This window comes from Panulirus ornatus, chromosome 42 (genome assembly GCF_036320965.1).
Source record: "Panulirus ornatus isolate Po-2019 chromosome 42, ASM3632096v1, whole genome shotgun sequence".
NCBI lineage: Eukaryota > Metazoa > Arthropoda > Malacostraca > Decapoda > Palinuridae > Panulirus > Panulirus ornatus.
The window spans coordinates 24328616-24353633 of record NC_092265.1 but is presented as its reverse complement, the minus strand read 5'-3'; the positions used below and the strand labels follow the sequence as shown (position 1 = coordinate 24353633).

The 25018-nt window shown below is 43.8% G+C and overlaps 1 protein-coding gene across 7 annotated transcripts in view; it reads right to left on the bottom strand.

Annotated features, from left to right (window-relative positions):
• The window catches only part of LOC139761984 (astacin-like metalloprotease toxin 2), a 53631-nt gene that overhangs the window by 12884 nt on the left and 15729 nt on the right, over nt 1-25018 (bottom strand). For all 7 annotated transcript variants that reach the window (XM_071686751.1, XM_071686752.1, XM_071686750.1 and 4 more), the window contains one exon: nt 3262-3515. In XM_071686751.1, the coding sequence (XP_071542852.1) occupies nt 3262-3515 (254 nt within the window). The remainder of the gene's footprint in view (nt 1-3261; nt 3516-25018) is intronic.

Genomic DNA, 25018 nt, shown 5'->3' with positions numbered 1-25018 from the left:
ATCCCATTTTTCCTATAGCAGCATTAAAAGACCCCAGCAAAGCCTCTTCCCATCTGCAGCAGCATTACAGGATTCAAGCAATCCCTCATCCCATCTACAATAGTACCGTGGGATCCTGGCAAACAACTCACCTTTCTTGCAACCATATAAAGAATGTAGCAACTCCTCACCACTTATGCTGCAGCTCCAATGGACTACTGTTTTATCTCTCTTCCTGTTCTTACTCTAGCAATAATTCTTACACTATGCTCAGCTGAACTTAATGTTACTTAAAATGTAAAATTATATCTATAATAATACCTAAGACAGTGCTAATATTCAATATATTTTTTTCCTACTTGTCACTGTCTCCTGTGTTGAGATAGCACTAGGAACAGTCGAAGAAAGGCCATAATTGCTCACATCCATTCTCTAACTATATGTACAAATGCACCAAAACCACAGCTCCCTATCCACAACAAATCCCCATAGACCTTTTACTCAGCTGCTTCACATACCCTGTTTCAGTCCACTGACAGCATGCTGACCCTTGTATACCACATCATTCCAATTTACTCTACCTGTGCAGGCCTTTCACCTCCCGCACATTCACGTTCTGATCACTCAAAATCTTCCTCACCTCATCCTTCCATCACATAGTAATAATAATAATAATAATAATAATAATAATAATAATAATAATAATATTGATAATAATAATAATAATAATAATAATAATAATAATAATAACAATAATAATAATAATAATAATAATAAAAATAATTTGGACGATTTTTGCATGGAAAAAATGCAATTGAGTGGGAGATGTATAAAAGAGACAGGAGGTCAAGAGAAAGGTGCAAGAGGTGAAAAAAAGGGCAAATGAGAGTTGGGGTGAGAGAGTATCATTAAATTTTAGGGAGAATAAAAAGATGTTCTGGAAGGAGGTAAATAAAGTGCGTAAGACAAAGGAGCAAATGGGAACTTCAGTGAAGGGCGCAAATGGGGAGGTGATAACAAGTAGTGGTGATGTGAGAAGGAGATGGAGTGAGTATTTTGAAGGTTTGTTGAATGTGTTTGATGATAGAGTGGCAGATACAGGGTGTTTTGGTCGAGGTGGTGTGCAAAGTGAGAGGGTTAGGGAAAATGATTTGGTAAACAGAGAAGAGGTAGTAAAAGCTTTGCGGAAGATGAAAGCCGGAAAGGCAGCAGGTTTGGATGGTAGTGCAGTGGAATTTATTAAAAAAGGGGGTGACTGTATTGTTGACTGGTTGGTAAGGTTATTTAATGTATGTATGACTCATGGTGAGGTGCCTGAGGATTGGCGGAATGCGTGCATAGTGCCATTGTACAAAGGCAAAGGGGATAAGAGTGAGTGCTCAAATTACAGAGGTATAAGTTTGTTGAGTATTCCTGGTAAATTATATGGGAGGGTATTGATTGAGAGGGTGAAGGCATGTACAGAGCATCAGATTGGGGAAGAGCAGTGTGGTTTCAGAAGTGGTAGAGGATGTGTGGATCAGGTGTTTGCTTTGAAGAATGTATGTGAGAAATACTTAGAAAAGCAAATGGATTTGTATGTAGCATTTATGGATCTGGAGAAGGCATATGATAGAGTTGATAGAGATGCTCTGTGGAAGGTATTAAGAATATATGGTGTGGGAGGCAAGTTGTTAGAAGCAGTGAAAAGTTTTTATCGAGGATGTAAGGCATGTGTACGTGTAGGAAGAGAGGAAAGTGATTGGTTCTCAGTGAATGTAGGTTTGCGGCAGGGGTGTGTGATGTCTCCATGGTTGTTTAATTTGTTTATGGATGGGGTTGTTACGGAGGTGAATGCAAGAGTTTTGGAAAGAGGGGCAAGTATGAAGTCTGTTGGGGATGAGAGAGCTTGGGAAGTGAGTCAGTTGTTGTTCGCTGATGATACAGCGCTGGTGGCTGATTCATGTGAGAAACTGCAGAAGCTGGTGACTGAGTTTGGTAAAGTGTGTGAAAGAAGAAAGTTAAGAGTAAATGTGAATAAGAGCAAGGTTATTAGGTACAGTAGGGTTGAGGGTCAAGTCAATTGGGAGGTGAGTTTGAATGGAGAAAAACTAGAGGAAGTGAAGTGTTTTAGATATCTGGGAGTGGATCTGGCAGCGGATGGAACCATGGAAGCGGAAGTGGATCATAGGGTGGGGGAGGGGGCGAAAATTCTGGGAGCCTTGAAGAATGTGTGGAAGTCGAGAACATTATCTTGGAAAACAAAAATGTGTATATTTGAAGGAATAGTGGTTCCAACAATGTTGTATGGTTGCGAGGCATGGGCTATGGATAGAGTTGTGCGCAGGAGGATGGATGTGCTGGAAATGAGATGTTTGAGGACAATGTGTGGTGTGAGGTGGTTTGATCGAGTAAGTAATGTAAGGGTAAGAGAGATGTGTGGAAATAAAAAGAGCGTGGTTGAGAGAGCAGAAGAGGGTGTTTTGAAATGGTTTGGGCACATGGAGAGAATGAGTGAGGAAAGATTGACCAAGAGGATATATGTGTCGGAGGTGGAGGGAACGAGGAGAAGAGGGAGACCAAATTGGAGGTGGAAAGATGGAGTGAAAAAGATTTTGTGTGATCGGGGCCTGAACATGCAGGAGGGTGAAAGGAGGGCAAGGAATAGAGTGAATTGGAGCGATGTGGTATACCGGGGTTGACGTGCTGTCAGTGGATTGAATCAGGGCATGTGAAGCATCTGGGGTGAACCATGGAAAGCTGTGTAGGTGTGTATATTTGCGTGTGTGGACGTATGCATATACATGTGTATGGGGGTGGGTTGGGCCATTTCTTTCGTCTGTTTCCTTGCGCTACCTCGCAAACGCGGGAGACAGCGACAAAAGAAAAAAAAAAAAAAAAAAATAATAATATATAATATTAGTCAAGGAGGAGGTGGTGGAAAGATGGAGTGGAAGATACTTTGAAGGCTCAAGGCCTGAACATGCATGAGGGTACAAGGTGTGCAAGTGATAGAGCAAATTGGAGCAGTGTGTTCTACAGGAGACTATGTGCTGTCTTAATTAGGGCAAATGAAACAGTCAGAAGAAATCACAGAATGGTCCGAGGCCTGATTGTGGATAGGGGGAATTGGTTTAGTTTATCCTTCATGACGGCTTGGGAGTGGATGTAAATGACTGAAGCCATTTCTTTGTCTATTCCTGTGCTACCTTACAAATGAAGATGATCTTCCTTATGTTTGAATTTTGCCTCAATTAAACTGGCATGCATGTCATCCCATCAACCCACATATGTTCCACTCACTGATGTCATATGGCAGGTCGGTAAGGTCAACGATGGATCGTGACCTCTTGATGAAGTTCTCAACCTCTCCCTCGGCGATGTTGTTCCACTTGATCTCAACAAACTTGTCCCGGTCTGGGCGATTGTGCTCATGGAAGAAACCAAGGGCGTGCAGGAGCTCATGGTAGATGGGCCCTCTGTCCCACCACAGCACACAGAAGGCCCCCAGTGACATGACCTGTGCTCCGCCCACACGACCTATATGACTGTAACATCTGAGGAGACAGAACAATTGTAGACTAACTGGTGACACACAAGTCTGGAAAACAAACAAGCTGGCATTATCAACAATACATACTGATATTGGAAGCAGTTTCTTTTGTTTTTGAAGATTAGACAATTAAGGACATCTCAAATGATACGCAAATATTTACCAAAACATCTGACACTACCGATGTATGGCAATCTTGCTCAAGCATCTTTTTCAACCAATTATCACAAAAATACAACATTCATTTGTTTTATTTTCCATTCACTGATCCACAACATATATAACACTTTCTGCTTTCCACTTCTGTCCCATATGGTGATCACAACTGGGATTATAATTCTTCACTAAAATCAAAAGACTTCTTAAAGCACCTTCAAACATGGGGTCATTATTCACATTCAACTGGAAATCATCCTCCACGTTGCATGCTCAAGACCAGCAGTGCCTTAATTGCTTTCCTGGTAGATGACACTGACTAGTGAAGCCTAGTTATCTCAATACAGTCTACTACAGCATGTGTGAGGAAGTACCAGGAGAGACTGAGTACAGAATGGAAAAAGGTGAGAACAAAGGAGGTAAGGGGAGTGGGGGAGGAATGGGATGTATTTAGGGAAGCAGTGATGGCTTGCGCAAAAGATGCTTGTGGCATGAGAAGCGTGGGAGGTGGGTTGATTAGAAAGGGTAGTGAGTGGTGGGATGAAGAAGTAAGATTATTAGTGAAAGAGAAGAGAGAGGCATTTGGATGATTTTTGCAGGGAAAAAATGCAATTGAGTGGGAGATGTATAAAAGAAAGAGGCAGGAGGTCAAGAGAAAGGTGCAAGAGGTGAAAAAGAGGACAAATGAGAGTTGGGGTGAGAGAGTGAGAGAGTATCATTAAATTTTAGGGAGAATAAAAAGATGTTCTGGAAGGAGGTAAATAAAGTGCATAAGACAAGGGAGCAAATGGGAACTTCAGTGAAGGGGGCTAATGGGGAGGTGATAACAAGCAGTGGTGATGTAAGAAGGAGATGGAGTGAGTATTTTGAAGGTTTGTTAAATGTGTTTGATGATAGAGTGGCAGATACAGGGTGTTTTGGTCGAGGTGGTGTGCAAAGTGAGAGGGTTAGGGAAAATGATTTGGTAAGCAGAGAAGAGGTAGTAAAAGCTTTGCGGAAGACGAAAGCCGGCAAGGCAGCAGGTTTGGATGGTAGTGCAGTGGAATTTATTAAAAAAGGGGGTGACTGGTTGGTAAGATTATTTAATGTATGTATGATTCATGGTGAGGTGCCTGAGGATTGGCGGAATGCGTGCATAGTGCCATTGTATAAAGGCAAAGGGGATAAGAGTGAGTGCTCAAATTACAAAGGTATAAGTTTGTTGAGTATTCCTGGTAAATTATATGGGAGGGTATTGATTGAGAGGGTGAAGGCATGTACAGAGCATCAGATTGGGGAAGAGCAGTGTGGTTTCAGAAGTGGTAGAGGATGTGTGGATCAGGTGTTTGCTTTGAAGAATGTATGTGAGAAATACTTAGAAAAGCAAATGGATTTGTATGTAGCATTTATGGATCTGGAGAAGGCATATGATAGAGTTGATAGAGATGCTCTGTGGAAGGCACTAAGAATATATGGTGTGGGAGGCAAGTTGTTAGAAGCAGTGAAAAGTTTTTATCGAGGATGTAAGGCATGTGTACGTGTAGGAAGAGAGGAAAGTGATTGGTTCTCAGTGAATGTAGGTTTGCGGCAGGGGTGTGTGATGTCTCCATGGTTGTTTAATTTGTTTATGGATGGGGTTGTTAGGGAGGTGAATGCAAGTTTTGGAAAGAGGGGCAAGTATGCAGTCTGTTGGGGATGTGAGAGCTTGGGAAGTGAGTCAGTTGTTGTTCGCTGATGATACAGCGCTGGTGGCTGATTCATGTGAGAAACTGCAGAAGCTGGTGACTGAGTTTGGTAAAGTGTGTGAAAGAAGAAAGTTAAGAGTAAATGTGAATAAGAGCAAGGGTATTAGGTACAGTAGGGTTGAGGGTCAAGTCAACTGGGAGGTAAGTTTGAATGGAGAAAAACTGGAGGAAGTAAAGTGTTTTAGATATCTGGGGGTGGCTTTGGCAGCGGATGGAACCATGGAAGCGGAAGTGAATCATAGGGTGGGGGAGGGGGCGAAAATCCTGGGAGCCTTGAAGAATGTGTGGAAGTCGAGAACATTATCTCGGAAAGCAAAAATGGGTATGTTTGAAGGAATAGTGGTTCCAACAATGTTGTATGGTTGCGAGGCGTGGGCTATGGATAGAGTTGTGCGCAGGAGGGTGGATGTGCTGGAAATGAGATGTTTGAGGACAATATGTGGTGTGAGGTGGTTTGATCGAGTAAGTAATGTAAGGGTAAGAGAGATGTGTGGAAATAAGGAGAGCGTCTTTGAGAGAGCAGAAGAGGGTGTTTTGAAATGATTTGGGCACATGGAGTGAATGAGTGAGGAAAGATTGACCAAGAGGATATATGTGTCGGAGGTGGAGGGAACGAGAAGTGGGAGACCAAATTGGAGGTGGAAAGATGGAGTGAAAAAGATTTTGAGTGATCAGGGCCTGAACACGCATGAGGGTGAAAGGCAGGCAAGGAATAGAGTGAATTGGATCGATGTGGTATACCGGGGTCGATGTGCTGTCAATGGATTGAATCAGGGCATGTGAAGCGTCAGGGGTAAACCATGGGAAGTTCTGTGGGGCCTGGATGTGGAAAGGGAGCTATGGTTTCGGGCATTACTGCATGACAGCTAGAGACTGAGTGTGAACGAATGGGGCCTTTGTTGTCTTTTCCTAGCACTACCTTGCACACATGAGGGGGGGAGGGGGATGTTATTCCATGTGTGGCGAGGTGGCGATGGGAATGAATAAAGGCAGACAGTGTGAATTGTGTGCATGTGTATATATGTATGTGTCTGTGTGTATATATATGTGTACATTGAGATGTATGGGTATGTATATTTGCATGTGTGGACGTGTATGTATATACATGTGTATGGGGGTGGGTTGGGTCATTTCTTTCATCTGTTTCCTTGCGCTCCCTCGCAAATGCAGGAGACAGCAACAAAGGAAAATAAATAAAAATGAAATATATATATGTATATATATATTTTTTTTTTTGCTCTGTCGCTGTCTCCCGCGTTTGCGAGGTAGCGCAAGGAAACAGACGAAAGAAATGGCCCAACCCACCCCCATACACATGTATATTCATACGTCCACACACGCAAATATACATACCTACACAGCTTTCCATGGTTTACCCCAGACGCTTCACATGCCCTGATTCAATCCACTGACAGCATGTCAACCCCGGTATACCACATCGATCCAATTCACACTATTCCTTGCCCACCTTTCACCCTCCTGCATGTTCAGGCCCCGATCACACAAAATCTTTTTCACTCCATCTTTCCACCTCCAATTTGGTGTCCCACTTCTCCTCGTTCCCTCCACCTCCGACACATATATCCTCTTGGTCAATCTTTCCTCACTCATTCTCTCCATGTGCCCAAACCATTTCAAAACACCCTCTTCTGCTCTCTCAACCACGCTCTTTTTATTTCCACACATCTCTCTTACACTTACATTACTTACTCAATCAAACCACCTCACACCACACATTGTCCTCAAACATCTCATTACCAGCACATCCATCCTCCTGCGCACAACTCTATCCATAGCCCACGCCTCGCAACCATACAACATTGTTGGAACCACTATTCCTTCAAATATACCCATTTTTGCTCTCCGAGATAATGTTCTCGACTTCCACACATTCTTCAAGGCTCCCAGGATTTTCGCCCCCTCCCCCACCCTATGATCCACTTCCGCTTCCATGGTTCTATCCGCTGCCAGATCCACTCCCAGATATCTAAAACACTTTACTTCCTCCAGTTTTTCTCCACTCAAACTTACCTCCCAATTGACTTGACCCTCAACCCTACTGTACCTAATAACCTTGCTCTTATTCACATTTACTCTTAACTTTCTTCTTTCACACACTTTACCAAACTCAGTCACCAGCTTCTGCAGTTTCTCACATGAATCAGCCACCAGCGCTGTATCATCAGCGAACAACAACTGACTCACTTCCCAAGCTCTCTCATCCACAACAGACTTCATACTTGCCCCTCTTTCCAAAACTCTTGCATTCACCTCCCTAACAACCCCATCCATAAACAAATTAAACAACCATGGAGACATCACACACCCCTGCCGCAAACCTACATTCACTGAGAACCAATCACTTTCCTCTCTTCCTACACGTACACATGCCTTACATCCTCGATAAAAACTTTTCACTGCTTCTAACAACTTGCTTCCCACACCATATATTCTTAATACCTTCCACAGAGCATCTCTATCAGCTCTATCATATGCCTTCTCCAGATCCATAAATGCTACATACAAATCCATTTGCTTTTCTAAGTATTTCTCGCAAACATTCTTCAAAGCAAATACCTGATCCACACATCCTCTACCACTTCTGAAACCACACTGCTCTTCCCCAATCTGATGCTCTGTACATGCCTTCACCCTCTCAATCAATACCCTCCCATATAGTTTACCAGGAATACTCAACAAACTTATACCTTTGTAATTTGGGCACTCACTCTTATCCCCTTTGCCTTTGTACAATGGCACTATGCACGCATTCCACCAATCCTCAGGCACCTCACCATGAGTCATACATACATTAAATAACCTTACCAACCAGTCAACAATACAGTCACCCCCTTTTTTAATAGATTCCACTGCAATACCATCCAAACCTGCTGCCTTGCCAGCTTTCATCTTCCGCAAAGCTTTTACTACCTCTTCTCTGTTTACCAAATCATTTTCCCTAACCCTCTCACTTTGCACGCCACTTCGACCAAAACATCCTGTATCTGCCACTCTATCATCAAACACATTTAACAAACCTTCAAAATACTCACTCTATCTCCTTCTCACATCACCACTACTTTTTATCACCTCCCCATTAGCGCCCTTCACTGAAGTTCCCATTTGCTCCCTTGTCTTACACACTTTATTTACCTCCTTCCAGAACATCTTTTTATTCTCCCTAAAATTTAATGAAACTCTCTCACCCCAACTCTCATTTGCCCTCTTTTTCACCTCTTGCACCTTTCTCTTGACCTCCTGTCTCTTTCTTTTATACATCTCCCACTCAATTGCATTTTTTCCCTGCAAAAATCGTCCAAATGCCTCTCTCTTCTCTTTCACTAATAATCTTACTTCTTCATCCCACCACTCACTACCTTTTCTAATCGACCCACCTCCCACGCTTCTGGTTTGATCGAGTAAGTAATGTAAGGGTAAGAGAGATGTGTGGAAATAAAAAGAGTGTGGTTGAGAGAGCAGAAGAGGGTGTTTTGAAATGGTTTGGTAACATTGAGAGAATGAGTGAGGAAAGATTGACCAAGAGGATATATGTGTCAAGAGGTGGAGGGAACGAGGAGAAGTGGGAGACCAAATTGGAGGTGGAAAGATGGAGTGAAAAAGATTTTGAGTGATCGGGGCCTGAACATGCGTGGCAAGGTGGCGATGGGAACAAATAAAGGCAGACAGAATGAATTATGTACATGTGTATATTCCTATGAGTCCACGGGGAAAATGAAACACGAAAAGTTCCCAAGTGCACTTTCGTGTAATAATCACATCATCAGGGGAGACACAAGAGAGGAATATAACAGTCAGTTGATATACATCGAAGAGACGAAGCTAGGACGCCATTTGGTAAACATGTGATTGTCCAAAACATTTTGGACAATCACATGTTTACCAAATAGCGTCCTAGCTTCGTCTCTTCGATGTATATCAATTGACTGTTATATTCCTCTCTTGTGTCTCCCCTGATGATGCGATTATTACACGAAAGTGCACTTGGGAACTTTTTGTGTTTCATTTTCCCGTGGACTCAGGAATATCTTGATCACGCGCAAAATTGTGATCCTTTCCAACATGTGTATATATGTATATGTCTGTGTGTTATATATATGTGTACATTGAGATGTATAGGTATGTATATTTGCGTGTATGGACGTGTATGTATATACATGTGTATGTGGGCGGGTTGGTCCATTCTTTCATCTGTTTCCTTGCGCTACCTCGCTAATGTGGGAGACAGCGATAAAGCAAAATATAAATAATAAATAAAAATATATGTATACATATATTCCAGTGCTAGAAGTCCTCTGTTTGGGGACTCAGGTCAGTGGGAATGAAGAACAAGGGTCTCAGGTCAGAGACAGTGAAGCAGCAGGAAATTAATGCACCAAGAGAAAGTGACTTGAGGACACTGAGGGCAGATGTCAGTGTTGGCGACCTAAAATGGGACTCGCATTACACCAGCTCCTCGTCCTCACCTCTTCTGAGTACTGGTCTCCACCATATGAGCTTAGGCGATGCTGACACAGGTCTGATGTGCACCAGGGAGGGGTTGGGACTCTATCTCTCTGAGACATGAGCTGCTAATCAAGATGTAATTCTCAATGTTTGGACATTTTTTTCTTCAGGATGATGAAGGTTTTTGGTCACTGTGACGGGAACAGGACTTTCGAAAGGCTGGGAAATTAAATCCTGATGAGCTGCTCGCGTCTCACTGCTACCTTTGTTATCACTTTATCAAGATGAACTTTCCCCGATAAGGTGGCTTTCTCTCCTATCAACCCTACACATACATCAACTTGAAAATGATTGCCAAGACTTTGAGGGACATACAGGCAAACTGCCATCAATAATCCCATCCCACCAGAAACAAAACTCATCTGAAAGTCATTAATTCCTCAAGTTTCTGACACAGGTATGGGTAGGGCGTCAGGTCAGAGGCAGACCTGCAGGTCTTCTATGTTTTTACATAGAACTTTTAGGTGTGCGTCAAGTACCACATTTTCCTGGCCTACAGATTGGCTGTTTTATAGTTCTACTGTCTAGATCTCTGTTCGGTAACCTTACTGACTGGCTTTATTCTGCAGTTTTACTGAACTCAGTTCTGCTCTGTAGTTCTGCTGTAATTCTGCTCCCTAGCTCTGTTCTGTGGCTTTACAGGTTAGATGTGGGAGTGGTAAGCTGGCTGGGCATGTAAGCAGGGCTGGATTTGTGAAGGTAGCTTTGTATATGAGCAGGGCAGGAGATATGAGGGAGGCTGGGTATGTAAGCATGAATGGAGATGTGAGGTGAGGTAGGTGTATAGGAGGAGGTGGGCTGGGTAGAGCAGCTACTCTAGGAAGCTAAAATTCCCACGACCATAATGTGTTACTCTATTTTTTTTTGACAAAGGTTTCTTATGAAGAGAAAATAGCCTTGAAGACTGAGGGACAGATGGAAACAGACAGTAATCCTGTACCTAACAAATGATGTTGCCGTGAGGGCAAAAGGTTCGTCAGCAGATGTAAACAAAGCCTCGAACCCATAGAGTGTCATCCAGTTATAAACTTGTGTGCTTATTGCAGGTGTGACGAGTAACTCTTCCACGTGAATTCCCTCAACACAGGAAGAGTGTGGAGTGACTGCACCTGGGGAGTGTGGTGAGTGACTGCACCTGGAGAGTGTGGTGAGTGACTGCACCTGGGGAGTGTGGTGAGTGACTGCACCTGGGGAGTGTGGTGAGTGACTTCACCTGGAGAGTGTGGTGAGTGACTACGCCTGGGGAGTGTGGCGAGTGACTGCACCTGGGGAGTGTGGTGAGTGACTGCACCTGGGGAGTGTGATGAGTGACTACGCCTGGGGAGTGTGGCGAGTGACTGCACCTGGGAGTGGTGAGTGACTACGCCTGGGGAGTGTGGCGAGTGACTGCACCTGGGTCCCTCCTCACCTGTGGTGGGAGTGTGACGTGACTCCTGACACCGCCAGAGATATGAGCAGGTCTGGTGAAAGTGGCACTTCCTTCTGATCTAATCATTCGAGGCTTCGAGGAAAGAGACACACAGAGACAGGAGAGAGAGAGAAAGCAACTTTCCTGCAAGCACTTTGCAATAGGGTTAATGTCTAACGTGCGAGAGGCAATGGCAATCATTTCTTAGACGCACCGGAAACACCGCTGTTCAGGTGGGATATACTTCATCTGGAATGTTGGTGATGTGACGAGTTCTGGCCGCCAGGTACAAGCCGGAAGGGGGGTTTACAACCAGGGAGACTCAGGCTCTTTCCACCAGGGTAATAACCTCTACCGACCAACAAGAGAACAAAGGCTGACCACTTCAATCACGATTATTTGACCGTCTCAGCATCGATTTCCACACTAGGATTGGAAGAAATTCTCTCTCTCTCTTTCTCTCGTCGTAGGTCACTTTACGATGACATACATCTTTACGAACGTGAGAAATGACACTTAAGGTGATGGGGTTGGCGCCAGCTTGCACGGCGTATATGCTGCTGCATTAGGTAAACATCTGTTGACGTCACGTGCTCAAGAGGCCCCAAACCGTCAACAATATATATATATATATATATATATATATATATATATATATATATATATATATATATATATTATCCCTGGGGACTGGGGAGAAAGAATACTTCCCACGTATTCCCTGCGTGTCGTAGAAGGCGACTAAAAGGGAAGGGAGCGGGGGGCTGGAAATCCTCCCCTCTCGATTTTTTTTTTTTTTTTTAATTTTCCAAAAGAAGGAACAGAGAATGGGGCCAGGTGAGGATATTTCCTCAAAGGCCCAGTCCTCTGTTGTTACGCTAACTCGGCTAACACGGGAAATGGTGAATGATATAAAAAAAGAGAAAATAATAATAATATTTTTTGGTCGAGGTGGTGTGCAAAGTGAGAGGGTTAGGGAAAATGATTTGGTAAACAGAGAAGAGGTAGTAAAAGCTTTGCGGAAGATGAAAGCCGGAAAGGCAGCAGGTTTGGATGGTAGTGCAGTGGAATTTATTAAAAAAGGGGGTGACTGTATTGTTGACTGGTTGGTAAGGTTATTTAATGTATGTATGACTCATGGTGAGGTGCCTGAGGATTGGCGGAATGCGTGCATAGTGCCATTGTACAAAGGCAAAGGGATAAGAGTGAGTGCTCAAATTACAGAGGTATAAGTTTGTTGAGTATTCCTGGTAAATTATATGGGAGGGTATTGATTGAGAGGGTGAAGGCATGTACAGAGCATCAGATTGGGGAAGAGCAGTGTGGTTTCAGAAGTGGTAGAGGATGTGTGGATCAGGTGTTTGCTTTGAAGAATGTATGTGAGAAATACTTAGAAAAGCAAATGGATTTGTATGTAGCATTTATGGATCTGGAGAAGGCATATGATAGAGTTGATAGAGATGCTCTGTGGAAGGTATTAAGAATATATGGTGTGGGAGGCAAGTTGTTAGAAGCAGTGAAAAGTTTTTATCGAGGATGTAAGGCATGTGTACGTGTAGGAAGAGAGGAAAGTGATTGGTTCTCAGTGAATGTAGGTTTGCGGCAGGGGTGTGTGATGTCTCCATGGTTGTTTAATTTGTTTATGGATGGGGTTGTTACGGAGGTGAATGCAAGAGTTTTGGAAAGAGGGGCAAGTATGAAGTCTGTTGGGGATGAGAGAGCTTGGGAAGTGAGTCAGTTGTTGTTCGCTGATGATACAGCACTGGTGGCTGATTCATCTGAGAAACTGCAGAAGCTGGTGACTGAGTTTGGTAAAGTGTGTGAAAGAAGAAAGTTAAGAGTAAATGTGAATAAGAGCAAGGTTATTAGGTACAGTAGGGTTGAGGGTCAAGTCAATTGGGAGGTGAGTTTGAATGGAGAAAAAACTAGAGGAAGTGAAGTGTTTTAGATATCTGGGAGTGGATCTGGCAGCGGATGGAACCATGGAAGCGGAAGTGGATCATAGGGTGGGGGAGGGGGCGAAAATTCTGGGAGCCTTGAAGAATGTGTGGAAGTCGAGAACATTATCTTGGAAAACAAAAATGTGTATATTTGAAGGAATAGTGGTTCCAACAATGTTGTATGGTTGCGAGGCATGGGCTATGGATAGAGTTGTGCGCAGGAGGATGGATGTGCTGGAAATGAGATGTTTGAGGACAATGTGTGGTGTGAGGTGGTTTGATCGAGTAAGTAATGTAAGGGTAAGAGAGATGTGTGGAAATAAAAAAGAGCTGTGGTTGAGAGAGCAGAAGAGGGTGTTTTTGAAATGGTTTGGGCACATGGAGAGAATGAGTGAGGAAAGATTGACCAAGAGGATATATGTGTCGGAGGTGGAGGGAACGAGGAGAAGAGGGAGACCAAATTGGAGGTGGAAAGATGGAGTGAAAAAGATTTTGTGTGATCGGGCCTGAACATGCAGGAGGGTGAAAGGAGGGCAAGGAATAGAGTGAATTGGAGCGATGTGGTATACCGGGTTGACGTGCTGTCAGTGGATTGAATCAGGGCATGTGAAGCATCTGGGGTGAACCATGGAAAGTGTGTAGGTGTGTATATTTGCGTGTGTGGACGTATGCATATACATGTGTATGGGGGTGGGTTGGGCCATTTTCTTTCGTCTGTTTCCTTGCGCTACCTCGCAAACGCGGGGAGGACAGCGACAAAAGAAAAAAAAAAAAAAAAAAATAATAATATATAATATTAGTCAAGGAGGAGGTGGTGGAAAGATGGAGTGGAAGATACTTTGAAGGCTCAAGGCCTGAACATGCAATGAGGGTACAAGGTGTGCAAGTGATAGAGCAAATTGGAGCAGTGTGTTCTACAGGAGACTATGTGCTGTCTTAATTAGGGCAAATGAAACAGTCAGAAGAAATCACAGAATGGTCCGAGGCCTGATTGTGGATTAGGGGGAATTGGTTTAGTTTATCCTTCATGACGGCTTGGGAGTGGATGTAAATGACTGAAGCCATTTCTTTGTCTATTCCTGTGCTACCTTACAAATGAAGATGATCTTCCTTATGTTTGAATTTTGCCTCAATTAAACTGGCATGCATGTCATCCCATCAACCCACATATGTTCCACTCACTGATGTCATATGGCAGGTCGTAAGGTCAACGATGGATCGTGACCTCTTGATGAAGTTCTCAACCTCTCCCTCGGCGATGTTGTTCCACTTGATCTCAACAAACTTGTCCCGGTCTGGGCGATTGTGCTCATGGAAGAAACCAAGGGCGTGCAGGAGCTCATGGTAGATGGGCCCTCTGTCCCACCACAGCACACAGAAGGCCCCCAGTGACATGACCTGTGTCCGCCCACACGACCTATATGACTGTAACATCTGAGGAGACAGAACAATTGTAGACTAACTGGTGACACACAAGTCTGGAAAACAAACAAGCTGGCATTATCAACAATACATACTGATATTGGAGAGCAGTTTCTTTTGTTTTTGAAGATTAGACAATTAAGGACATCTCAAATGATACGCAAATATTTACCAAAACATCTGACACTACCGATGTATGGCAATCTTGCTCAAGCATCTTTTTCAACCAATTATCACAAAAATACAACATTCATTTGTTTTATTTTCCATTCACTGATCCACAAATATAAACACTTCTGCTTTCCACTTCTGTCCCATATGGTGATCACAACTGGGATTTATAATTCTTCACTAAAATCAAAGACTTCTTAAAGCACCTTCAAACATGGGGTCATTATTCACATTCAACTGGAAATCAATCCTCCACGTTGCATGCTCAAGACCAGCAGTGCCTTAATTGCTTTCCTGGTAGATGACACTGACTAGTGGAAGCCTAGTTATCTCAATACAGTCTACTACAGCATGTGTGAGGAAGTACCAGGAGAGACTGAGTACAGAATGGAAAAAGGTGAGAACAAAGGAGGTAAGGGGAGTGGGGGAGGAATGGGATGTATTTAGGGAAGCAGTGATGGCTTGCGCAAAAGATGCTTGTGGCATGAGAAGCGTGGGAGGTGGGTTGATTAGAAAGGGTAGTGAGTGGTGGGATGAAGAAGTAAGATTATTAGTGAAAGAGAAGAGAGAGGCATTTGGATGATTTTTGCAGGGAAAAAATGCAATTGAGTGGGAGATGTATAAAAGAAAGAGCAGGAGGTCAAGAGAAAGGTGCAAGAGGTGAAAAAGAGGACAAATGAGAGTTGGGGTGAGAGAGTGAGAGAGTATCATTAAATTTTAGGGAGAATAAAAAGATGTTCTGGAAGGAGGTAAATAAAGTGCATAAGACAAGGGAGCAAATGGGAACTTCAGTGAAGGGGGCTAATGGGGAGGTGATAACAAGCAGTGGTGATGTAAGAAGGAGATGGAGTGAGTATTTTGAAGGTTTGTTAAATGTGTTTGATGATAGAGTGGCAGATACAGGGTGTTTTGGTCGAGGTGGTGTGCAAAGTGAGAGGGTTAGGGAAAATGATTTGGTAAGCAGAGAAGAGGTAGTAAAAGCTTTGCGGAAGACGAAAGCCGGCAAGGCAGCAGGTTTGGATGGTAGTGCAGTGGAATTTATTAAAAAAGGGGTGACTGGTTGGTAAGATTATTTAATGTATGTATGATTCATGGTGAGGTGCCTGAGGATTGGCGGAATGCGTGCATAGTGCCATTGTATAAAGGCAAAGGGGATAAGAGTGAGTGCTCAAATTACAAAGGTATAAGTTTGTTGAGTATTCCTGGTAAATTATATGGGAGGGTATTGATTGAGAGGGTGAAGGCATGTACAGAGCATCAGATTGGGGAAGAGCAGTGTGGTTTCAGAAGTGGTAGAGGATGTGTGGATCAGGTGTTTGCTTTGAAGAATGTATGTGAGAAATACTTAGAAAAGCAAATGGATTTGTATGTAGCATTTATGGATCTGGAGAAGGCATATGATAGAGTTGATAGAGATGCTCTGTGGAAGGCACTAAGAATATATGGTGTGGGAGGCAAGTTGTTAGAAGCAGTGAAAAGTTTTTATCGAGGATGTAAGGCATGTGTACGTGTAGGAAGAGAGGAAAGTGATTGGTTCTCAGTGAATGTAGGTTTGCGGCAGGGGTGTGTGATGTCTCCATGGTTGTTTAATTTGTTTATGGATGGGGTTGTTAGGGAGGTGAATGCAAGTTTTGGAAAGAGGGGCAAGTATGCAGTCTGTTGGGGATGTGAGAGCTTGGGAAGTGAGTCAGTTGTTGTTCGCTGATGATACAGCGCTGGTGGCTGATTCATGTGAGAAACTGCAGAAGCTGGTGACTGAGTTTGGTAAAGTGTGTGAAAGAAGAAAGTTAAGAGTAAATGTGAATAAGAGCAAGGGTATTAGGTACAGTAGGGTTGAGGGTCAAGTCAACTGGGAGGTAAGTTTGAATGGAGAAAAACTGGAGGAAGTAAAGTGTTTTAGATATCTGGGGGTGGCTTTGGCAGCGGATGGAACCATGGAAGCGGAAGTGAATCATAGGGTGGGGGAGGGGGCGAAAATCCTGGGAGCCTTGAAGAATGTGTGGAAGTCGAGAACATTATCTCGGAAAGCAAAAATGGGTATGTTTGAAGGAATAGTGGTTCCAACAATGTTGTATGGTTGCGAGGCGTGGGCTATGGATAGAGTTGTGCGCAGGAGGGTGGATGTGCTGGAAATGAGATGTTTGAGGACAATATGTGGTGTGAGGTGGTTTGATCGAGTAAGTAATGTAAGGGTAAGAGAGATGTGTGGAAATAAGGAGAGCGTCTTTGAGAGAGCAGAAGAGGGTGTTTTGAAATGATTTGGGCACATGGAGTGAATGAGTGAGGAAAGATTGACCAAGAGGATATATGTGTCGGAGGTGGAGGGAACGAGAAGTGGGAGACCAAATTGGAGGTGGAAAGATGGAGTGAAAAAGATTTTGAGTGATCAGGGCCTGAACACGCATGAGGGTGAAAGGCAGGCAAGGAATAGAGTGAATTGGATCGATGTGGTATACCGGGGTCGATGTGCTGTCAATGGATTGAATCAGGGCATGTGAAGCGTCAGGGGTAAACCATGGGAAGTTCTGTGGGGCCTGGATGTGGAAAGGGAGCTATGGTTTCGGGCATTACTGCATGACAGCTAGAGACTGAGTGTGAACGAATGGGGCCTTTGTTGTCTTTTCCTAGCACTACCTTGCACACATGAGGGGGGGAGGGGGATGTTATTCCATGTGTGGCGAGGTGGCGATGGGAATGAATAAAGGCAGACAGTGTGAATTGTGTGCATGTGTATATATGTATGTGTCTGTGTGTATATATATGTGTACATTGAGATGTATGGGTATGTATATTTGCATGTGTGGACGTGTATGTATATACATGTGTATGGGGGTGGGTTGGGTCATTTCTTTCATCTGTTTCCTTGCGCTCCCTCGCAAATGCAGGAGACAGCAACAAAGGAAAATAAATAAAAATGAAATATATATATGTATATATATATTTTTTTTTTTGCTCTGTCGCTGTCTCCCGCGTTTGCGAGGTAGCGCAAGGAAACAGACGAAAGAAATGGCCCAACCCACCCCCATACACATGTATATTCATACGTCCACACACGCAAATATACATACCTACACAGCTTTCCATGGTTTACCCCAGACGCTTCACATGCCCTGATTCAATCCACTGACAGCATGTCAACCCCGGTATACCACATCGATCCAATTCACACTATTCCTTGCCCACCTTTCACCCTCCTGCATGTTCAGGCCCCGATCACACAAAATCTTTTTCACTCCATCTTTCCACCTCCAATTTGGTGTCCCACTTCTCCTCGTTCCCTCCACCTCCGACACATATATCCTCTTGGTCAATCTTTCCTCACTCATTCTCTCCATGTGCCCAAACCATTTCAAAACACCCTCTTCTGCTCTCTCAACCACGCTCTTTTTATTTCCACACATCTCTCTTACACTTACATTACTTAATCAAACCACCTCACACCACACATTGTCCTCAAACATCTCATTACCAGCACATCCATCCTCCTGCGCACAACTCTATCCATAGCCCACGCCTCGCAACCATACAACATTGTTGGAACCACTATTCCTTCAAATATACCCATTTTTGCTCTCCGAGATAATGTTCTCGACTTCCACACATTCTTCAAGGCTCCCAGGATTTTCGCCCCCTCCCCCACCCTATGATCCACTTCCGCTTCCATGGTTCTATCCGCTGCCAGATCCACTCCCAGATATCTAAAACACTTTACTTCCTCCAGTTTTTCTCCACTCAAACTTACCTCCCAATTGACTTGACCCTCAACCCTACTGTACCTAATAACCTTGCTCTTATTCACATTTACTCTTAACTTTCTTCTTTCACACACTTTACCAAACTCAGTCACCAGCTTCTGCAGTTTCTCACATGAATCAGCCACCAGCGCTGTATCATCAGCGAACAACAACTGACTCACTTCCCAAGCTCTCTCATCCACAACAGACTTCATACTTGCCCCTCTTTCCAAAACTCTTGCATTCACCTCCCTAACAACCCCATCCATAAACAAATTAAACAACCATGGAGACATCACACACCCCTGCCGCAAACCTACATTCACTGAGAACCAATCACTTTCCTCTCTTCCTACACGTACACATGCCTTACATCCTCGATAAAAACTTTTCACTGCTTCTAACAACTTGCTTCCCACACCATATATTCTTAATACCTTCCACAGAGCATCTCTATCAGCTCTATCATATGCCTTCTCCAGATCCATAAATGCTACATACAAATCCATTTGCTTTTCTAAGTATTTCTCGCAAACATTCTTCAAAGCAAATACCTGATCCACACATCCTCTACCACTTCTGAAACCACACTGCTCTTCCCCAATCTGATGCTCTGTACATGCCTTCACCCTCTCAATCAATACCCTCCCATATAGTTTACCAGGAATACTCAACAAACTTATACCTTTGTAATTTGGGCACTCACTCTTATCCCCTTTGCCTTTGTACAATGGCACTATGCACGCATTCCACCAATCCTCAGGCACCTCACCATGAGTCATACATACATTAAATAACCTTACCAACCAGTCAACAATACAGTCACCCCCTTTTTTAATAGATTCCACTGCAATACCATCCAAACCTGCTGCCTTGCCAGCTTTCATCTTCCGCAAAGCTTTTACTACCTCTTCTCTGTTTACCAAATCATTTTCCCTAACCCTCTCACTTTGCACGCCACTTCGACCAAAACATCCTGTATCTGCCACTCTATCATCAAACACATTTAACAAACCTTCAAAATACTCACTCTATCTCCTTCTCACATCACCACTACTTTTTATCACCTCCCCATTAGCGCCCTTCACTGAAGTTCCCATTTGCTCCCTTGTCTTACACACTTTATTTACCTCCTTCCAGAACATCTTTTTATTCTCCCTAAAATTTAATGAAACTCTCTCACCCCAACTCTCATTTGCCCTCTTTTTCACCTCTTGCACCTTTCTCTTGACCTCCTGTCTCTTTCTTTTATACATCTCCCACTCAATTGCATTTTTTCCCTGCAAAAATCGTCCAAATGCCTCTCTCTTCTCTTTCACTAATAATCTTACTTCTTCATCCCACCACTCACTACCTTTTCTAATCGACCCACCTCCCACGCTTCTGGTTTGATCGAGTAAGTAATGTAAGGGTAAGAGAGATGTGTGGAAATAAAAAGAGTGTGGTTGAGAGAGCAGAAGAGGGTGTTTTGAAATGGTTTGGTAACATTGAGAGAATGAGTGAGGAAAGATTGACCAAGAGGATATATGTGTCAAGAGGTGGAGGGAACGAGGAGAAGTGGGAGACCAAATTGGAGGTGGAAAGATGGAGTGAAAAAGATTTTGAGTGATCGGGGCCTGAACATGCGTGGCAAGGTGGCGATGGGAACAAATAAAGGCAGACAGAATGAATTATGTACATGTGTATATTCCTATGAGTCCACGGGGAAAATGAAACACGAAAAGTTCCCAAGTGCACTTTCGTGTAATAATCACATCATCAGGGGAGACACAAGAGAGGAATATAACAGTCAGTTGATATACATCGAAGAGACGAAGCTAGGACGCCATTTGGTAAACATGTGATTGTCCAAAACATTTTGGACAATCACATGTTTACCAAATAGCGTCCTAGCTTCGTCTCTTCGATGTATATCAATTGACTGTTATATTCCTCTCTTGTGTCTCCCCTGATGATGCGATTATTACACGAAAGTGCACTTGGGAACTTTTTGTGTTTCATTTTCCCGTGGACTCAGGAATATCTTGATCACGCGCAAAATTGTGATCCTTTCCAACATGTGTATATATGTATATGTCTGTGTGTTATATATATGTGTACATTGAGATGTATAGGTATGTATATTTGCGTGTATGGACGTGTATGTATATACATGTGTATGTGGGCGGGTTGGTCCATTCTTTCATCTGTTTCCTTGCGCTACCTCGCTAATGTGGGAGACAGCGATAAAGCAAAATATAAATAATAAATAAAAATATATGTATACATATATTCCAGTGCTAGAAGTCCTCTGTTTGGGGACTCAGGTCAGTGGGAATGAAGAACAAGGGTCTCAGGTCAGAGACAGTGAAGCAGCAGGAAATTAATGCACCAAGAGAAAGTGACTTGAGGACACTGAGGGCAGATGTCAGTGTTGGCGACCTAAAATGGGACTCGCATTACACCAGCTCCTCGTCCTCACCTCTTCTGAGTACTGGTCTCCACCATATGAGCTTAGGCGATGCTGACACAGGTCTGATGTGCACCAGGGAGGGGTTGGGACTCTATCTCTCTGAGACATGAGCTGCTAATCAAGATGTAATTCTCAATGTTTGGACATTTTTTTCTTCAGGATGATGAAGGTTTTTGGTCACTGTGACGGGAACAGGACTTTCGAAAGGCTGGGAAATTAAATCCTGATGAGCTGCTCGCGTCTCACTGCTACCTTTGTTATCACTTTATCAAGATGAACTTTCCCCGATAAGGTGGCTTTCTCTCCTATCAACCCTACACATACATCAACTTGAAAATGATTGCCAAGACTTTGAGGGACATACAGGCAAACTGCCATCAATAATCCCATCCCACCAGAAACAAAACTCATCTGAAAGTCATTAATTCCTCAAGTTTCTGACACAGGTATGGGTAGGGCGTCAGGTCAGAGGCAGACCTGCAGGTCTTCTATGTTTTTACATAGAACTTTTAGGTGTGCGTCAAGTACCACATTTTCCTGGCCTACAGATTGGCTGTTTTATAGTTCTACTGTCTAGATCTCTGTTCGGTAACCTTACTGACTGGCTTTATTCTGCAGTTTTACTGAACTCAGTTCTGCTCTGTAGTTCTGCTGTAATTCTGCTCCCTAGCTCTGTTCTGTGGCTTTACAGGTTAGATGTGGGAGTGGTAAGCTGGCTGGGCATGTAAGCAGGGCTGGATTTGTGAAGGTAGCTTTGTATATGAGCAGGGCAGGAGATATGAGGGAGGCTGGGTATGTAAGCATGAATGGAGATGTGAGGTGAGGTAGGTGTATAGGAGGAGGTGGGCTGGGTAGAGCAGCTACTCTAGGAAGCTAAAATTCCCACGACCATAATGTGTTACTCTATTTTTTTTTGACAAAGGTTTCTTATGAAGAGAAAATAGCCTTGAAGACTGAGGGACAGATGGAAACAGACAGTAATCCTGTACCTAACAAATGATGTTGCCGTGAGGGCAAAAGGTTCGTCAGCAGATGTAAACAAAGCCTCGAACCCATAGAGTGTCATCCAGTTATAAACTTGTGTGCTTATTGCAGGTGTGACGAGTAACTCTTCCACGTGAATTCCCTCAACACAGGAAGAGTGTGGAGTGACTGCACCTGGGGAGTGTGGTGAGTGACTGCACCTGGAGAGTGTGGTGAGTGACTGCACCTGGGGAGTGTGGTGAGTGACTGCACCTGGGGAGTGTGGTGAGTGACTTCACCTGGAGAGTGTGGTGAGTGACTACGCCTGGGGAGTGTGGCGAGTGACTGCACCTGGGGAGTGTGGTGAGTGACTGCACCTGGGGAGTGTGATGAGTGACTACGCCTGGGGAGTGTGGCGAGTGACTGCACCTGGGAGTGGTGAGTGACTACGCCTGGGGAGTGTGGCGAGTGACTGCACCTGGGTCCCTCCTCACCTGTGGTGGGAGTGTGACGTGACTCCTGACACCGCCAGAGATATGAGCAGGTCTGGTGAAAGTGGCACTTCCTTCTGATCTAATCATTCGAGGCTTCGAGGAAAGAGACACACAGAGACAGGAGAGAGAGAGAAAGCAACTTTCCTGCAAGCACTTTGCAATAGGGTTAATGTCTAACGTGCGAGAGGCAATGGCAATCATTTCTTAGACGCACCGGAAACACCGCTGTTCAGGTGGGATATACTTCATCTGGAATGTTGGTGATGTGACGAGTTCTGGCCGCCAGGTACAAGCCGGAAGGGGGGTTTACAACCAGGGAGACTCAGGCTCTTTCCACCAGGGTAATAACCTCTACCGACCAACAAGAGAACAAAGGCTGACCACTTCAATCACGATTATTTGACCGTCTCAGCATCGATTTCCACACTAGGATTGGAAGAAATTCTCTCTCTCTCTTTCTCTCGTCGTAGGTCACTTTACGATGACATACATCTTTACGAACGTGAGAAATGACACTTAAGGTGATGGGGTTGGCGCCAGCTTGCACGGCGTATATGCTGCTGCATTAGGTAAACATCTGTTGACGTCACGTGCTCAAGAGGCCCCAAACCGTCAACAAATATATATATATATATATATATATATATATATATATATATATATATATATATATATATATATATATATATATTATCCCTGGGGACTGGGGAGAAAGAATACTTCCCACGTATTCCCTGCGTGTCGTAGAAGGCGACTAAAAGGGAAGGGAGCGGGGGGCTGGAAATCCTCCCCTCTCGATTTTTTTTTTTTTTTTTAATTTTCCAAAAGAAGGAACAGAGAATGGGGCCAGGTGAGGATATTTCCTCAAAGGCCCAGTCCTCTGTTGTTAACGCTAACTCGCTAACACGGGAAATGGTGAATGATATAAAAAAAGAGAAAATATATATAATATTATTTTTTTTTTTTTTTTTTTTTTTTTATACTTTGTCGCTGTCTCCCGCGTTTGCGAGGTAGCGCAAGGAAACAGACGAAAGAAATGGCCCAACCCCCCCCCCCCCCATACACATGTACATACACACGTCCAGACACGCAAATATACATACCTACACAGCTTTCCATGGTTTACCCCAGACGCTTCACATGCCTTGCTTCAATCCACTGACAGCACGTCAACCCCTGTATACCACATGACTCCAATTCACTCTATTTCTTGCCCTCCTTTCACCCTCCTGCATGTTCAGGCCCCGATCACACAAAATCTTTTTCACTCCATCTTTCCACCTCCAATTTGGTCTCCCTCTTCTCCTCGTTCCCTCCACCTCCGACACATATATCCTCTTGGTCAATCTCTCCTCACTCATTCTCTCCATGTGCCCAAACCATTTCAAAACACCCTCTTCTGCTCTCTCGACCACGCTCTTTTTATTTCCACACATCTCTCTCACCCTTACGTTACTTACTCGATCAAACCACCTCACACCACACATTGTCCTCAAACATCTCATTTCCAGCACATCCATCCTCCTGCGCACAACTCTATCCATAGCCCACGCCTCGCAACCATACAGCATTGTTGGAACCACTATTCCCTCAAACATACCCATTTTTGCTTTCCGAGATAATGTTCTCGACTTCCACACATTTTTCAAGGCTCCCAAAATTTTCGCCCCCTCCCCCACCCTATGATCCACTTCCGCTTCCATGGTTCCATCCGCTGACAGATCCACTCCCAGATATCTAAAACACTTCACTTCCTCCAGTTTTTCTCCATTCAAACTCACCTCCCAATTGACTTGACCCTCACCCCTACTGTACCTAATAACCTTGCTCTTATTCACATTTACTCTCAACTTTCTTCTTCCACACACTTTACCAAACTCAGTCACCAGCTTCTGCAGTTTCTCACATGAATCAGCCACCAGCGCTGTATCATCAGCGAACAACAATTGACTCACTTCCCAAGCTCTCTCATCCCCAACAGACTTCATACTTGCCCCTCTTTCCAGGACTCTTGCATTTACCTCCTTTACAACCCCATCCATAAACAAATTAAACAACCATGGAGACATCACACACCCCTGCCGCAAACCTACATTCACTGAGAACCAATCACTTTCCTCTCTTCCTACACGTACACATGCCTTACATCCTCGATAAAAACTTTTCACTGCTTCTAACAACTTGCCTCCCACACCATATATTCTTAATACCTTCCACAGAGCATCTCTATCAACTCTATCATATGCCTTCTCCAGATCCATAAATGCTACATACAAATCCATTTGCTTTTCTAAGTATTTCTCACATACATTCTTCAAAGCAAACACCTGATCCACCTGTTTTGGTCGAGGTGGTGTGCAAAGTGAGAGGGTTGGGGAAAATGATTTGATAAACAGAGAAGAGGTAGTAAAAGCTTTGCGGAAGATGAAAGCCGGCAAGGCAGCAGGTTTGGATGGTATTGCAGTGGAATTTATTAAGAAAGGGGGTGGCTGTATTGTTGACTGGTTGGTAAGGTTATT